Source organism: Cavia porcellus, unplaced genomic scaffold (genome assembly GCF_034190915.1).
Source record: "Cavia porcellus strain 051 isolate PalLab524CR breed Dunkin Hartley unplaced genomic scaffold, mCavPor4.1 scaffold_28, whole genome shotgun sequence".
In the NCBI taxonomy this organism is placed as follows: Eukaryota; Metazoa; Chordata; class Mammalia; order Rodentia; family Caviidae; genus Cavia; species Cavia porcellus.
In genome coordinates this window covers 51127331-51143239 of record NW_026947511.1, presented here as the reverse complement: position 1 = coordinate 51143239, position 15909 = coordinate 51127331, and the positions used below count along the sequence as shown (strand labels likewise).

Sequence of the window (15909 nt, the reverse complement as noted above, 5' to 3'; positions counted from 1 at the left end):
AGTGGGCGTGTGCACTGGCCGTGTGGTCAGTGAGCGCAGACCCGACCGCCGTTTGTCAAGGCCTGACCCAGACACCAAGTGCTGAGAGACCGGAGGCCGAGCTTCCACCTCGGTGTTTTACTGAGACTGAGACGGGCACTGGGGGCTCCAGCTTCACGCCCTAAAAGCCATCCACAAGGTTCTCCTTGTAGACATCGTCGCTGTAGACAATCTGGGTCCTCTTGTCCCGGTGGCAGCCCTTAGGGCTGTTCTGGACAGCTGAGGAGGAAGGAGGAGGACAGTTAGGGGCGCCTGGAATAACCCTGCCACCTGGTGGCTGTGAGGGCCGAGGTGCCAAACCGGCACCATGAAGGATGGAAGGCGCCACCATGGCACCTGTGGATAACGTGATACACGTCCTATTCTGAGGAAAATCAGCAAATGTTGCTGTGGAGACCTGTGTGAATGATGTAAACCCACGACTTTCAGTCATTATGCTGAAAATTAAAAACGAGAAAAGGTCTGCAGGTCTTGGTGATGTGCTGGTGTCTGGTTTCCTCCTGGGCAGTATCTGCAGGCCCAGGCTTGCTGGACCCTTCTTTCTGCCGTTTTCCCAGGGAAATCTGTTACTGACATGAAGGGTTATTCGCACTGAGAGACGTCACTGGTCCCCTGAACTCACGGGGGCAGCTCCGGCCAAAGCTCCCCCTCCTTCCCCTTCCTCTTTCCTTCGTACCGATACCAGAAGTGATCCTCTCTGTCCCGTCCCCAGGGCCCACCCGCCCGTTGGCCCAGTATAGTGCTCTGGCCCATTCCCACTGCCTTTGGTCTCTGCACCTCATCACCGCTGTCCATCTGTCCTTCTCAAGACCTGTGTCCCACAGGCTGAGTGGCCCGGCCTTTGATGCTGCCCCAGCCCCAGAACCTCTCTCATCTCCTCTGTGGCCGCCTCCTTCAGCCTAATGTGTCAGAACTGCCGGGCACATTGTGGGTCTTGGGGTGCACCATCCGGCTCCTGCCGGGTGCCCCAAATATCCCCTGTGCCAGGGCCAGTCACTCTTTTCCTCACAGTCATCTCCTTGATACCACTGCTGTGTGGCCACCCGGACAGAGACACAGCTGATCTACTGTTTCAAGTCTTTATGAACCCCGTCTTCCCATTGCTGCTGGGGGGTCGTTCCCGGTGCTTCTCTCCCTCCCTTGCCCCGAGTGACAGAGGGCCCGAGGACTCACCACTCTCACAGCCTCAGCCTCCACCAGGGAGCCAAGGACCTGAGGGGGACAGAAAGGGGGAAGCGGGCATGGAGGAGGAGGGAGCCTGGCCCTTACCGAGGGAGCCCCAGACGGACTTGCCGGTGGCAGCGTCCAGCATGGGCTGTTTGCGGGCTATGTTGACTTTGAGCTGCACGGACTCCACCTGGGTCCCGTTGAGCTGCGGCAGAAGAGGGGAGAGGACGGGGACAGCAGAGTGAGGGAACCGGGGGCCTGTGCTGGGGCTGCTGGGCCGGGAGCGGAGGGGACAGGACTGAGGAGCGGGCCTGTGGACAGACCTTGCCTGTCTGCCGCTGGGGGGCCAATCTACCCAGTTCCCAGGTGTTTCTGGGAGACCCCAAGAGATAGGGAGTGGGGGTGGGGACAGGAAGAAGGGGCCTGGGAAGTCTCAACCTCGGCCACCGCCTGATCTGCCGACTCCATCTTCTCATAGGTGACGAAGGCACAGCTGCGTGGGAGAGGATAGGGTGAGCGGGCCTGGGGCCTACGGGGCCCCATCCCGCTGCCCATAGGCTGCCGAGCGGGGCGTCTGGGTCCCTGCTGTGCTTACTTCCTTGGGGGGTCCATGGAGAGGTCGATGATGTTCCCGAAGGGCGCAAAGGCGCCACGGAGCAACGTGGGCGTCATGTCCTCCCCGTAGACATAGAGCGTGTTCCCCTTGCGTGGCGCTCGGCGCTCTGGGAATGAGTCCGACCCTGTGCGAGGGGGAGGGTCACGTGGGAGCCACACCCACAAGTAAACCCAGGTCACCTCACTCAGCCACAAAACCAGTGTCACTCACTGCGGAAGGGCCCCTCTCGGTCCCGGTCCCTGTCTCGGTCCCGGTCCCGGTCCCTGTCTCGATCTCTGTCCCGGTCTCTGTCCCGGTCCCGATCTCTCTCTCTGTCGCGCTCTCGGTCTCTGTCCCGCTCCCGCTCCCGGTCGCGGTCCCGATCTTTGTCCCGGTTCCGCTCGTGGCTGCGGTCGCGGCTGCGGCTTCGGGGAGGGGAGGCCGAGGCACGGGCACCACTGCGTTCGTCGTAGCCCCAGTCGAAGCTGCGAGGAGGACCCTCGCCCGCCCCAGGTCCCTCTGCCTCTTCTCCGTCTGGCCCCAGTTCCCGGAGCCGATCACTAGAAGACACAAAGCTGGGGCGACACAGACAGTGGAGGTCACAGGGGTCCCTCCCCCTCTTCCTCCCAGAGCCCTGCAGATGCGACGCCCCCTCCACGGCCCCAGACCTCCGTGACCCCACACCAGGTGACCTGGCTCTCTACCTCTCGTATAAAGATTTCCTCTGGGGACGTCTGGATGACTGCAAGAGAGACCAGCAGAGGTTGGGACCACTCGTGCAGCTGGTATGTGGGGCCTCCCGTCCCCTCAATCCCCAGCCGCTCCGGCAGTGCTTCGGGACCCACTACCTCCTGCAGGTTGTCGTCGGCTGACACGCTCCGCTGGAACGGCTGGAAGGTGGGTGCCGGCCCCTTCTCGGGGTCCTGGAGGCAGAAGCAGCTCATGTCAACGTGGGACCAGCAGGCTGCTGACCGAGTCAGGGGAGCTGCTCTTCCCGATTTTCTTGACTTCTCTGGGTCTACTTTTTCTCTTTAACTCATGTGTACTTCTTAGTTATAGCTATGACCCTTCCTTAGTGTTATTTATTTACTGGCAGTGCTGAGGCTCTAACCTAGTTTTACACCGACCCTGACCTTTTAAAAAAGTTTTAAGGGGCCAGGGATTCAGCTCAGTGGCATAAACTCCTACCTGGCAAGTGCAAGGTCATGAGTTTTATCCCCAGTACCAAAAAAAACCATTTTTTTAAACATTAAGTTTGAGACAGGGTCTTGCAAAGTGACTAAATTGCTCCAGCTGAGCTTGAACTGTGGTCCTTCTGCCTCAGCCTCCCAGAGTGCTGGGATTGCAGCCTCCTAGGATGCAGGAACTGCAGGTGTGCCCCAGCCTGCCTAGCTCAAGTACCGCTTTCTAAACAAGTGACCTGACATACACGGAAACCCCCTGCTTTACCCAAGCCTCTCCTGACATTTCAGACTGTCCAGCCTCTTGGAGGAACACATTCTGAAACTACCTCAAGGTGGATTACGGTCACGGGACATGTAACGTAGAGAAGATAACGCCACCTATTTTGGTACATTTTATGGACAGAAATCTAAAGTGCTGCTTGATTCTCTGTATAAGATCTCTATGAGTGGGAGAAAGAAACCTAATGCTCTGGCCGGGTGTGGCAGTAGTCCTAGTTACTTGGGAGGCTGAGCAGGACTGCTTGACCCCAGGAGTACAAAGTCGGTCTGGGCCATAAAAAAGGAAGCTAGCATTCAGAACTGCACAGCTATCTGTCAGTATCTGAACGTGCACTTTTTTTTGGTACGTTGGTGCCGGGAATCGAATCAGGACCTAGCACTGGCCAAGCAGATTCTGTACCACAGAACCATGTCCCTAGCCCTGAATACCTGTTATTGTTTCCCTAAACCCACTTCCCTTCCCATGTGGAAGGCTGCTCTCGGGGCCCAGGGTCCCCCCAGCAACGCCACTCGTGCTCACCTTTAACTTCCCCTCTAGGGTTCGGGAACGTTTGAAGCCTGAGTTCTTGGTCTCGGCCTTGATGGCACTGATGGCTCCTGACTTCACCAGCTGTTTTGCCTGCTCTGTGGCTGTGGCCGTGTCTACCACAGGCTGCTCTGACAGCGCTGGAGTGGCGAGTGACAGAGACGCAACGTTGGCTGCTAGTGGTGCTCGGCCCCACCGCCTCCTCGCCCCCTCCCCATCACTCACAGCGTTTGACGCCGCCCTGGCTGGACGTGCTGCTGCTGCTTTGCTTCTTCAGGGCCAGCAGTGCCTTTTTCTGGGAACAAGGAGGAGCAGAGACGATCAGCGAGCAGTGGTCCCCAGTCAGGTCCTTTCCCAAGGGCCCTGGGCGGATCACTCTGAGACGCTCTTCTCAGAGAACACACAAAAGGACCCAGCGGCAGCACATCAAGGCAGCCCTGCCTCCTGCATCCGATCCCCCAGGATCCTCTGTGACACCAGTGGTACTTAACCTAACCAAGCCATGGTACCTGAGGCTTTCTGGTCTCACATTTCTAAAGTTGAAGAAATGAACTGGATCAGGAACTAGAGCCCTAGGACGGAAGCAGCAAGTCTTCGTGCCCTCTGTGGGGGTTTCATCCCCTGCACATCTAAGGAAGCTGAGGCATTGCTGTAACAGGTACCGAGAAATAAAATACATGGTTCTGACCTCAAGAAGTCCACAGGCCACGAAATAAACCACAGGACTGAGCCGCCAAGAATGATGACAGAGGGGGCGTTACTTGCAGATGAGCGCAAACGACAGTTTCTGATGTTTAAACAGCTACTAAACTGGGCCCTGAGCTAGGACTTCCCTAACACAGATACACAGGAAGGTATTTTAGACAAAGAAAACAGGGGCAGCAAAGATACAAAGGAAAGGTTTTTGGAACACATGTTCTGGAGCAATAAATGGTTCTGCTTGATTAAGCAGGAATGCCAAGCTGAGGTCTGTGGGGCTTTGTTCTACACACAAGGCCACTTACAGGTTTGAGAAAGAGAGAACAAAGTCTAGCATTTTGGTCATTTTAAAGAGTGAAAAAGTCTACACAAAAGAGACCAAGAAACTTGAGAGACCGTTACCACAGCCTTGGCGAGTTTCAGCAAAGCCCTCCCCTGACGAAGCCACAAGAAAGAATGAAAGAGAAAAATTCAAAAGGAGAATAAAAAGGCTTGGCATTTAGCTCAGCCTTGGGGATTTAGCTCAGCAGCATAAGCGCCTGTCTGGCAAGCATGAGGTCCTGAGTTCGATCCCCAGTATATATTTACAAAAAAAAAAAAAAATTGGTACGCTGGGGTGGTGGCACTCATGCTTGTAGTGTTGGCTGCTTGTGAGGCTGAGTTAAGAAAGTCCCTCGCGCCCAGGAGTTCAAGACCAGCCTAGGCAGCATAGCAAGCCCTCATCTCAAAAACGAAACCAAACACAAACCAGAAGATTTGACAGGAGTTTCTGCTATGCAAATACTGAAGCCCAAAAGTCAGGGGTGAGGTTTTGGAAGCCAAACACTTGAAAAGAATCAAGTGTGGTCAATCCCATTGATAAATCAAGAAAACGGCCTGGGGATCTGATTAGACAGATGATGGCTTCAGTTTGGGATCTTGGTTCTTGTCAGTCAGAGACTGACCAGATCTCCAAGTTCTAGACCTGAGGATCACCAGCCTTTTAGGTGGTAAAAGCCACAGGAAAGGATATTAACTCCAAGAAAGAGTGCGTATGAAAGGGGGCACCCACCTGGAAGCTTACACGGAGCTGCAGACCCCGCACCCTCCGCTCACACTCACCCAGGTGTGCTGAGTGCAGCGTCTGTGAAAGTTGGCCAGGCCCTCACACACTCCCTCACCTTCTTCTTGAGTTTGCTGAATTTCTTCTGCAGAGCCTCCTCCTCCTCGCTCAGTCCGGGGGGTATCACCAACATGGTGGCTCCTGGGTCAGGGGCAGGGCCCAAGACATCTTTCTCCACTGTCACCCCCGGGCTCACACGCCATCCACCCTGTCCCCAGCCCACCCCGCAGGCCTGCTCCTCTTGCCTTCAGCAACTCCCTACCCCTCGCTTAAACCAGGCTGCCGTCCAAGCTCCAGCTCGTCCTGATCAACCAGCATTTCTGTCTCCGAGGACCACAGACCCCAGAGCCTCGGGGTGCCGTGTGACCCGGCGCGGGAAAAGCACCCGCTCCGTAACCGATCTCCCCGGTGACACCTCGGGTCAGCAGGGCCAGCCGTAGGGTCCCAACCGCAGAGAAGCGGCTGAACCCGCGCAGCGCCCTCAGAGGAGCAAAAAGGGGGAAAAGAGTGGGCTCGGAAAAAAGGGCACGGAGCGAGGAGGAAAAAGCCTTACCTGAGGGGGCGGCAACCGGGACCCGCGGTCTCGGGTGGCGCCCGCGCTGGCAGCTGAGAGCGGGCTCGGAGCGATGACGCGGCGAGGGGCGGAGAACGCGGTTACCAAGGCGGCAACTAGGCTGCCGTGGGTGGACACTTCCGCCCGGCCTTCTCTCGCATCAAGCTGGCCCCTCCGTTCGCCCGTACCAGCGCCTTGGAGGGGTGTGCGCCGGAAGTCGGCTCTACTTCCGCCCGATCCGGGGCGGGGCTTACTCGTGGCTACACGCTGCACTTCCGGGCTGCCCAGCACTGCGGTGGGTCCAGCATGATTGAGACAGAGCGACTTGGTGAGGACGAGGAAGGTGGAACAGAGTAGTGGAAAGCTAATGACTCTTGACCTCTAACGTCTGATCTTTCCCCTGTAGTGTTACCTCCCCCAGATCCCCTGAATCTGCCCCTTCGGGCTGTGGAACTGGGATGCACAGGGCGCTGGGAGCTGCTGAACGTGCCTGGGGCTCCAGAGAGCACCGTGAGTGACTTTTGACCCTAACTTTTAACCCGCATTGTGCCCAAAACTTCCTCTACTCTCACAGTGGGACCCAGCATGGCTTGGTTACCCTGTGTCCCCACTGATCGCTGCTCACTGGAGTTTTGTGGCTTGGAGCCCACGTGAGAACAGGACGGACAGTGCAGGAGACAGCGTAGCTCCGAGCTGTTCTTCTAGTTGTGCCTCTTCTACCTCCTTTTTCCAAGCACCAGGGTGTGTCTTCGCTGAGATGACTTTGTGAGCACAGGTCCGCTCACGTAGGCGCGGGACTCTTCAAACTAGCGATTCTCAGCTTTAAAGCAGGCCTCATAATTAGCAGGGAAGCTTTTTTTTTTTTTTTTCAAAAAACAGATTCCCAGGTTTAACCTCTGTGAGTCTGAGATCTAAAATCATTGGTAACCAGTGGCCCAGCTAATTGAGTAGTAGGTAGCTTTGGGACAGCCTCTGGAAACTACTGCTTCAGGTTGACAGTCCTTGCCTGTCTCTGTGGGACCATGACCATTTCAAATCGAAACACAAATCCCATCTCCTCTTTTGTCCACACTTTGACCTCTTTCTGGTCTTAACACCTCTCCTCGTGCTTTGTTCCAGCTTCCCCATGGCCTTCCTCCCTGTGCCCCTGATCTGCAGCAGGAAGCAGAGCAGCTGTTTCTGGCGTCCCCAGCCTGGCTCCCTCTGCATGGTGTGGAGCATGCAGCTCGGTGAGGAGCCAGGAGAGGACAGCGGGGTGCTGAAGGAAGCTGGGTCAGGGAGAAGAAAGACTTAAAAATTCCGTCCTTTCTCTCCAGAAAATGGCAGAGGAAGACAGACCCCTGGTCTCTCCTGGCTGCTGTGGGGGCTCCAGTCCCATCAGACCTTCAGGCCCAAAGACACCCCACTACAGGGCAGATACTGGGCTACAAGGAGGTCAGGGGTCAGGGCTGTGCGAGGCAGAGTTGGGGGATGGAGGTCAGGTGCAAGCTCCACTTTGCTGAGGCTCTCATCTCTCGTCAGGTCCTGCTGGAGAACACGAACCTGTCAGCCACGAGCTCCTTGTCTCTGCGCCGCCCTCCAGCGCCAGCCTCCCAGTCTCTGTGGGGGAATCCGACACAGTATCCTTTCTGGCCAGGTGACCCTGGTGGAGACAGGGTGGTGGGATAGGGGGCCCTCAGTTTCCAGGGTTCACTGCCTGTCCAGTGTTGCTGTCATCCCAGGAATCCCGGTCTGTCTGCCCTCTCCCCAGGCGGGATGGATGAGCCCACCCTCACAGACCTGAGCACACGTGAGGAGGCGGAGGAGGAGATAGACTTCGAGAAAGGTGAGTTGGGGCTCTGTAGCTGGGCCCAGCAGAGGGCGCCCAGGTGGGCCTGTCACTGGGCTGCCGTGAGCCTTTCCATTTGTTTGTGAGTTAGGAAACTGCAAAAGGAAAAAGCATCCCTTTTGTACTGCCAGCAACGGGAAAGCCCCTGGAGATGCACCTGTTGGCTACGCTGTGAATGCTGCATTGTATGATGTGTAATTTGTGCATCTGCATGCAGTGGCCCTGATTCTGTCTCCCTGTCCTTGGTCTTCAGATCTTCTCACTGTCCCACCTGGCTTCAAGAAAGGGGTGAACTTTGCCCCCCAGGGTGAGTTTCTCACACTTCATGGTGGGGCCCTCCTCCTGCAGATAGAGACGGTGGTGATGAGGTCACCTCCTCTGCCCTGCCCTCAGATCACCCGGCCCCAGCTCCTGGGTTGCTCAGCCTCAGCCGTTTGCTGGAGCCTCTGGATTTGGGTGGGGGTGACGATGAGAGCGAAACAGGACAGACGGAAGAATGCAAAGATGTGGGTCCGGCCTCTTCCTGCAGCGCTCCTGTGGCTCGAGCAAGCAGCTTGGAGGACCTGGTGTTGAAGGTTAGTGGTTATGGGTGACAGAAGTGAGAAAAGGATCCTGCAGGAGGGTAGGCGGGGTGGCTGGTGGGGAGAAGCGGGCACCGAAGGCTCTCCGGCTGATTTCTCCAGGAAGCGTCCCCAGTCGTGGCCCCACCAGCGCCTCCCAGCCCTCCAGCTCAGGAGCAGTGGGCCGTGCCTGTGGATGTCACCTCCCCTGTTGGTGACTTCTACCGCCTCATTCCCCATCCAGCCTTCCAGGTACTGTGGCCCTGTCCTCACAAACCCCCCACCTCCGGGTGTTTTGGGTCCCCATCCTGCTCCCCTGTGCACCCCTTGTCTGTGTTTTCCGCCAGAGGCCAGACACGGTCCAGGCAGCCTCAGTCCTCCATCCCAGCCTCTCCCGGCCCCAGCCTTCTCTATTCCCCCCTGCCCAGCCAGGAGCAGGACAGAGGAAGACCCCTCCCATGCCCCCCACCCCCACCACTTCTCTCTCCCACAGTGGCCATTCGAGCCAGACGTGTTTCAGAAACAGGCCATCCTGCACCTGGAACAGCACAACTCTGTTTTCGTCGCAGCTCACACATCTGCGGGAAAGACGGTGGTGGCTGAATATGCCATCGCCCTGGCTCAGAAACACATGACGCGGTACTGGTGGCCTCTGGGTGTCCCTTCCCTAGCTGGCCTCCTGTCTCTTGTCTCCTGCCTGGGTGCCATCTCCTCCCTAGTTCTCCCTCATCCCGGAGGCAGGAGTGCAGGCGGGGAGGAAGTGGAAAGGTGACCTCTGGAAGTTTAGGCAGGTCATTGGGATGGAACTTCACTGGGGTCCTATTTTGAAGGAGGGTGTGAAGGCGGTTAGGAGGGGAGCCGCTGAACCTCTGGGGTGCACATCTGGAAGGGCTCGGCTGGGTCAAGGACCCCCTGACAGGTGTGCAAAGGAACCTGGCTGACTCTGCTGTCTCCCTAGTACCATCTACACCTCGCCCATCAAGGCTCTGAGTAACCAGAAGTTCCGAGACTTCCGAAACACGTTTGGGGATGTGGGGCTGCTCACGGGGGATGTGCAGCTGCACCCCGAGGCCTCCTGCCTCATCATGACAACGGAGATCCTTCGGTGAGCGGAGGTTTGCGCGGGTGGATGAGGCCGTGGAGGGAGCCTGGGCTGGTGCTGTCAGAGGAGAGGGTGGAGCTGGAGCCCTGGGCGTCAGCCTTCGCGTCTGCTCCCAGCTCCATGCTGTACAGTGGCTCAGATGTCATCCGGGACCTGGAGTGGGTCATCTTCGATGAGGTCCACTATATCAACGACGCTGAGGTAAAGGCTAGCGGAACAGCTGCCCTGTTCCACACACCTTGACCTCGTGCCTTCGTCCGTCCTGGGTGGAAGCCCACCACTTCCCCGGGGCAGGAGGGCAGCCCCACTGACTCCAGCACCCGGCTCCCCATGTCCAGCGCGGGGTCGTGTGGGAGGAAGTTCTCATCATGCTCCCAGACCACGTCTCCATCGTCCTGCTGAGCGCCACAGTGCCCAACGCCCTGGAGTTTGCCGACTGGATTGGGTGAGGCGTGGTCCTGAGGGTCTGTATATTCTTGGCTTAGAGTTGGGGGACAAAGGGGAGGGGTGGCTACTGATCCCCCTCAGGCCCAGAACCCCGAGATGGGGTGGTAGGGACGGCCTTCCTGGCTGACTCTCCGTGTCCCTGTGTATAGGCAGGGTGTGGGGAGCCGGAGAGGGGCAGAGATGGGGGTTTCTTCACGCCTCCCTTTCCTGGCCTTTCTCCCCATCAGGCGACTGAAGCGCCGTCAGATCTACGTGATCAGCACACTCACGCGGCCCATCCCGCTGGAGCATTACCTGTTCACGGGAAACAGCCCCAAGACCCAGGGCGAGCTCTTCCTGCTGCTGGACTCGCGTGGGGCCTTCCACACCAAGGGGTAAGCCCGCGGCTGTGGGGTCCAGCTGCACCGGCCAGGCCTGATGGCTCCCTGCCCTGCGCCTAGGTACTACGCTGCCGTGGAGGCGAAGAAGGAGAGGATGAGCAAACATGCGCAGACCTTCGGGGCCAAGCAGCCCACGCACCAGGGCGGCCCTGCACAGGTAGGGTGGGGAAGGACCCACCAGCACCTGCAGCTCCCCTGTGCTGGTGCTGGCCCGGAGCCTGCCTCACTGACTCTGCTTCGCTTCTTCTGGCCTGACTCCCGTGCCGCCTCCCTCCCCTTTCTGCTCCTTCCTAAGGACCGAGGTGTGTACCTGTCCCTGCTGGCCTCCCTCCGCACCCGGGCCCAGCTGCCAGTAGTGGTGTTCACCTTCTCCCGGGGCCGCTGCGACGAGCAGGCCTCAGGCCTCACCTCGCTGGACCTCACCACCAGCTCGGAGAAGAGCGAGATCCACCTCTTCCTGCAGCGCTGCCTGGCGAGGCTCCGTGGCTCTGACCGCCAGCTGCCCCAAGTACGGCCTTGGGGACGTGGGGCGGGGCGTGGAGACCCGGTGGTGACTGTGACCGTGACCGTGGGCTGCCTCACTGCTCCTGCAGGTCCTGCACATGTCCGAGCTCCTGCACCGAGGGCTGGGTGTGCACCACAGCGGCATCCTGCCCATCCTTAAGGAGATCGTGGAGATGCTGTTCAGTCGTGGCCTGGTCAAGGTGTGCACACTGGTGCTAGCTGGGTGCCCCTTGGGTTCACGCAGGATGGCACAGTGGTTAAGAAGCAGGGTGTGGAGGTGCACGCCTATAGTCCTAGCATTTGGGAGGCTGAGGCGGGAGGATCACTGTGAGTTAAGAGGCCCACTTGGCTGCATAGCGAGGTTTAAGGCTAGCCTACATAGTGAGACTCTGTCTCAAAAAAAACCTCCCAAAAAACAAAACAAAAAACCCCACCTGTAATTCTAGCACTTGGGAGGCTGAGGCAGGAAGGTCACTATGAGTTTGAGGCCAGCCTGGGCTACCTAGTGGGTTCAAGTCCTGCCTGAACTGCATTGTAAGATCCTGTCTCAAAAAACCAAAAAACAAACAAAAAAGAGGTGGAGCTCTGGATCTAGATTGCCTGGGTTTAAATCTTGGCTTTACCATACCCTCCTTGTGTGACCTTAGACAAACTGCCTATCTTTGAACTTTGAGCTTCCTTTCTTAAAAGGAGGATGCATGGGCTATAAAGAAGAGATCTTGGGAGAGAAACCCAAACAGCTAGTGAGCATGTAAAAAGTGCTTAGTAATGAGAAATGCCAGGGAAGTATTTACAAGTTAGGGCCTCTACCACTGTCACACTGGCAAAATCTCCGAAGCTGGCTGATTCCCCGGGGCCAGAGACAGAGGTGACTCTGGGCCCCTATAGCTCCTTGTTCACCTAGAGCTAGTTTGGGGTGCACCCTGGCACTATTTTTCCTCTCTGTGGGGAAAATATTTCAGCAAAATAAATACCGCATGCTCTATGTCTATTGCTGAGTATAGGACACAAACAAATTCTCACCAGGCTGTGAAGGGCGTATTTATGTTTTTCCTTTGCTGTCTGTGTACCAGGATGCCCTTCATTGGGGTAAGGGTAGGTTAATGTGGGATGCACCCCACAGGATTCTGCAGTGTTCAGAAATAATGGGTAGTAGGACATGGTGGCGCACACCTGTAATCCCAGCAATTGTGAGGCTGAGGCAGGAGGACTGCTCTGAGTTTGAGGCCAGCCTGAGATCCACAGCAAGACATTGTCTCAAAAACATTAAAGCAATGGGTAGATTATAACCACAGGAATGTGGATGGATGGTCAGACGCTGTGTGAAGGAAGAGATGAGAGGACAGTGAGCACTTAACCATCAGAGGACGAGAAGAGAGAAAGAAAGCAATGAGCTATGTAACTGTCCTGAGAATTATAAATCACATATTCTGCATAACACTGAATTCCCACAAAAAGCAACTGTGAAACACGTCTGGATCGGGATACAGGGGCAAAAAGAAAGAAATAAGCAACCTCATAAGCAAAATGAGTAAAAAACTCAATTAGCCTTGAGTGTTAAATGAGATCCCCAGGTCCTGACGGGTTACCAGTCCTCCGCGAGGGAGGTGGCTGGGTGCAGGGTGCACCCCTGGACCCCTCTGCAGACCTCGATTCTCCTCCATCCCAGGTTCTGTTTGCCACCGAGACCTTTGCAATGGGTGTGAACATGCCAGCCCGCACTGTGGTGTTCGACTCCATGCGCAAGCACGATGGCTCGGCCTTCCGGGACCTGCTGCCCGGGGAATACGTGCAGATGGCCGGGCGCGCGGGCCGCAGGGGCCTGGACCCCACGGGTACCGTCATCCTGCTCTGCAAGGGCCGAGTACCCGAGATGGCCGACCTGCACCGAATGATGATGGTGAGCAGCGGGAGGCCTGCAGCGCAGGACCCAGCCATGCATGGGTGCTCTTCCCACCTCTGCCCATTCTCCCCACACTGCTCCGTTTGGCCTGGGAGAAGTGAGTTAGGAGCTGGCCCCGTACGGGGAGGAGATGCGATCCCACCCCTCTAACTGCTTCTCGTCGCCCCAACAGAGCTAGATGGGGCCCTTGTGACCTGGGCGGCGGCACTCTGCAGTCTCTGGTCATCAAGGCGGTGGGCAGTGGGCTGGCTGAGGCCCGTGGTGTAGAGCCCGGGCCACTGGGGAGCCGTAGACCTCACCCGATCCCCCGCGTCTCCACTGGGCTCCAGGGGAAGCCGTCCCAGCTGCAGTCCCAGTTCCGTCTCACCTACACCATGATCCTCAACCTGCTGCGGGTGGACGCCCTCAGGGTGGAGGATATGATGAAGAGGAGCTTCTCTGAGTTCCCGTCTCGAAAGGATAGCAAGGTGAGGAGGTTGGGGTGAACCTTCTGCTTGGCAGGAGGGTGAAGGCCAGGCTGGGCGTTGGGAGGTTGGTGGGGTGAAGGCAGGCGGGACCCCTTCACCGCCTTCCCCTCCGCTCAGGCCCACGAGCAGGCTCTGGCTGAACTAGCCAAGAAGCTGGGCTCCTTGGAGGAGCCCGACGTGGCCGGCCAGCTGGCTGACCTGCCTGACTACTACAGCTGGGGTGAAGAGCTGACAGAGACTCGGAGCATGATCCAGGTGAAAGGGCCGTGCAGTATGGGGAGGAGTGCGTGGGCACGGGGGCTCCACACGCAGACTCCAGATCTGCATCCCTGCCCTGCAGCGGCGCATCGTAGAATCTGTGAACGGGCTAAAGTCCCTCTCGGTGGGACGGGTCGTGGTCGTGAAGAATCAGGAGCATCACCATGCGCTGGGTGTGATCCTGCAGGTGAGGGCCACGGCAGCTGGGAGGGGACCCCGGTGCTGTGCTCCCGCTTGGCCGGGCAGGTTGCGGCCTCTGCAGTGCTCTCCTCGCCATCACCACCTCTTCCTGCCCACTTTCTTTCCCCTGGCCCCCTGGGAACCCACTTGAACTGTGTGGTTTGGTTACCCCAACGTACTGGTCCCTGCCTGAGGATGGGCATCTGGTCCCTGCCCGGGTGCCCGATTCTCACATCCCAGCATCCTGGCCCGTCTCTCTCCCCAGGTCTCCTCCAGCTCCACCAGCAGAGTCTTCACTACCCTGGTCCTGTGTGACAAGCCCAGGTCCATGGACTCACAGGACAGGGGCCCGGCCACTCCGGATGTGCCCCAGCCTGATGATCTCGTGGGATTTAAGCTGTTCCTGCCTGAAGGTGAGTGAGGTAGCCGTCTGGCTTCCTGAAGGCAGTGGGAGCAGGACCCCAGCATCATAGCAAGGTCCAACCTGCCGCTGCGCTTTCTCCAGGGCCCTGTGACCACACTGTGGCCAAGCTCCAGCCGGGAGACGTGGCAGCCATCACCACTAAGGTGCTCCGGGTGAACGGGGAGAAGATCCTGGAGGACTTCAGCAAGAGACAGCAACCAAAATTCAGGTCGGAGTGCAGGGGGCCTCTTCTGGGGCAGGAACAGTGGAGTGCTTGGTGGGGGTGGCTTCCCTTGGGGGTTCATGACCTGTGGGGACCTGAGAAAGGCTCCCCCAGCTGAGGGGGCTCCGATGGCAAAGAAGCCTCGTGCCCTAGTTTTCAGAACCTGCTGCCCCTCCAGGAAGGAGCCACCTATCCCGGCCGTGACCACCGCCGTGCAGGAGCTGCTGCGCCTGGCCCAGGCCCACCCAGCAGGACCCCCCACGCTTGACCCTGTCAATGACCTGCAGCTGAAGGATGTGGCAGTGGTGGAGGGTGGGCTCCGTGCCCGGAAGCTGGAGGAGCTGATCCAGGGAGCTCAGTGCGTGCACAGCCCCCGCTTTTCTGCCCAGGTAGCTGTGCCGTGGTGGGGGCCTCTCCTCTCTGGGCCCCCTTGGCCCCACTGCTGCTGAGGGGGAGGAGCTGCGGGCTCCTGCTGTGTCCCCCCAGTACCTGAAGCTGCGGGAGCGGATGCAGATTGAGAAGGAGATGGAGCGACTGCGCTTCCTGCTGTCAGACCAGTCACTGCTGCTGCTGCCAGAGTACCACCAGCGCGTAGAGGTGGGGCTAGGGCCATGGCTGGGGCCCGGGCGGCATGGGTGCAGGCCAGCAGCCTCCCCAACGCCCACCCTTTCTGGCAGGTGCTCCGAACCCTGGGCTATGTGGACGAGGCGGGCACAGTCAAGCTGGCCGGGCGGGTGGCTTGCGCCATGAGCAGCCATGAGCTGCTCCTCACAGAGCTGATGTTCGACAACGCACTGAGTGCCCTGCGGCCCGAGGAGATAGCCGCCCTGCTGTCGGGCCTGGTCTGCCAGAGCCCCGGGGACCCTGGGGATCAACTCCCGAGTACCCTCAAGCAGGTAGGGACCCCTACACCCCGTCCTGGGCCGCAGCACTGACAGTCTTCCATGCACCCTGGGGCAGGTGTGGCGGCTTCCTCAGGAGGTGGTGGACCTCCCCAGGGCAGCAGATAGGCCATACTTTCTCATTTTCTACAGGGCGTGCAGCGAGTCCGGGCCGTGGCCCAGAGGATTGGTGAGGTCCAGGTGGCCTGTGGCCTGAGCCAGACGGTGGAGGAATTTGTGGGGGAGCTGAACTTTGGGCTGGTGGAGGTTGTGTATGAGTGGGCCCGGGGCATGGTGAGTACCCAGCTGTGGGGTGGGCTGCTGGGGAGGGGCGGCACAGGCCAGGCACCTCGGGTCCTTACTCTGCCTTCCCTGCAGCCCTTCTCGGAGTTGGCGGGGCTCTCGGGGACTCCCGAGGGCCTGGTGGTCCGCTGCATCCAGCGCCTGGCTGAGATGTGTCGCTCACTGCGTGGTGCAGCCCGCCTGGTTGGGGAGCCTGTGCTAGGTGCCAAGATGGAGACGGCAGCCACCTTGCTACGTCGAGACATTGTCTTTGCAGCCAGTCTTTACACCCAGTGAATGCCCCGGGGAAAGTAGTAATAAAACTGCAAGCCGCTGGTGTGCATGGG

General features: G+C 58.5%; 2 protein-coding genes across 3 annotated transcripts; one reads left to right on the top strand and one right to left on the bottom strand.

Annotated features, from left to right (window-relative positions):
• Window positions 1-102: 102 nt before the first annotated feature.
• On the bottom strand, window positions 103-6289 carry Nelfe (negative elongation factor complex member E). Of its 2 annotated transcripts, none has more exons than XM_023566732.2 (11): window positions 6145-6289; window positions 5650-5732; window positions 4016-4085; window positions 3785-3930; window positions 2647-2724; window positions 2506-2543; window positions 2033-2376; window positions 1802-1946; window positions 1645-1699; window positions 1309-1411; window positions 103-258 (listed from the first exon to the last, which is right to left on the bottom strand). In XM_023566732.2, exons 2-11 carry the CDS (start codon window positions 5722-5724, stop codon window positions 161-163), a joined length of 1152 nt encoding a protein of 383 aa, XP_023422500.2. In that variant the 5' UTR covers window positions 5725-5732; window positions 6145-6289; the 3' UTR covers window positions 103-160. The 2 variants fall into 2 exon arrangements, with proteins under 2 accessions (XP_023422500.2, XP_003474000.2); XM_003473952.5 differs by having other exon boundaries at window positions 2650-2724.
• Window positions 6290-6296: 7 nt separating this feature from the next.
• Skic2 (SKI2 subunit of superkiller complex) lies at window positions 6297-15905 on the top strand. The gene is made up of 28 exons (XM_003473951.5): window positions 6297-6472; window positions 6551-6654; window positions 7264-7373; window positions 7461-7578; window positions 7666-7780; window positions 7895-7969; window positions 8226-8279; window positions 8366-8547; window positions 8656-8784; window positions 9026-9171; window positions 9491-9637; window positions 9751-9835; window positions 9973-10079; window positions 10309-10455; window positions 10522-10618; window positions 10757-10969; window positions 11055-11165; window positions 12635-12865; window positions 13198-13335; window positions 13453-13590; window positions 13676-13780; window positions 14039-14186; window positions 14279-14405; window positions 14578-14788; window positions 14886-14996; window positions 15077-15295; window positions 15434-15574; window positions 15659-15905. Exons 1-28 carry the CDS (start codon window positions 6451-6453, stop codon window positions 15857-15859), a joined length of 3732 nt encoding a protein of 1243 aa, XP_003473999.2. The 5' UTR covers window positions 6297-6450; the 3' UTR covers window positions 15860-15905.
• Window positions 15906-15909: the final 4 nt, after the last annotated feature.

What these genes read in the sequence shown, in the direction of transcription:
- Nelfe (XM_023566732.2), bottom strand. Translation starts at nt 5,724, where the DNA reads ATGTTGGTGATACCCCCCGGACTGAGCGAGGAGGAGGAGGCTCTGCAG. An exon ending in CCCTAGAGGGGAAGTTAAAG is followed by an intron (nt 2,725 to 3,784) that starts GTGAGCACGAGT and finishes TTCTGCCTCCAG; the next exon opens with GACCCCGAGAAGGGGCCGGC. An exon ending in CAGATCAGGCGGTGGCCGAG is followed by an intron (nt 1,412 to 1,644) that starts GTTGAGACTTCC and finishes CTTCTGCCGCAG; the next exon opens with CTCAACGGGACCCAGGTGGA.
- Skic2 (XM_003473951.5), top strand. Translation starts at nt 6,451, where the DNA reads ATGATTGAGACAGAGCGACTTG. An exon ending in TCCCGAGTACCCTCAAGCAG is followed by an intron (nt 15,296 to 15,433) that starts GTAGGGACCCCT and finishes CATTTTCTACAG; the next exon opens with GGCGTGCAGCGAGTCCGGGC. An exon ending in ATGAGTGGGCCCGGGGCATG is followed by an intron (nt 15,575 to 15,658) that starts GTGAGTACCCAG and finishes CCTTCCCTGCAG; the next exon opens with CCCTTCTCGGAGTTGGCGGG.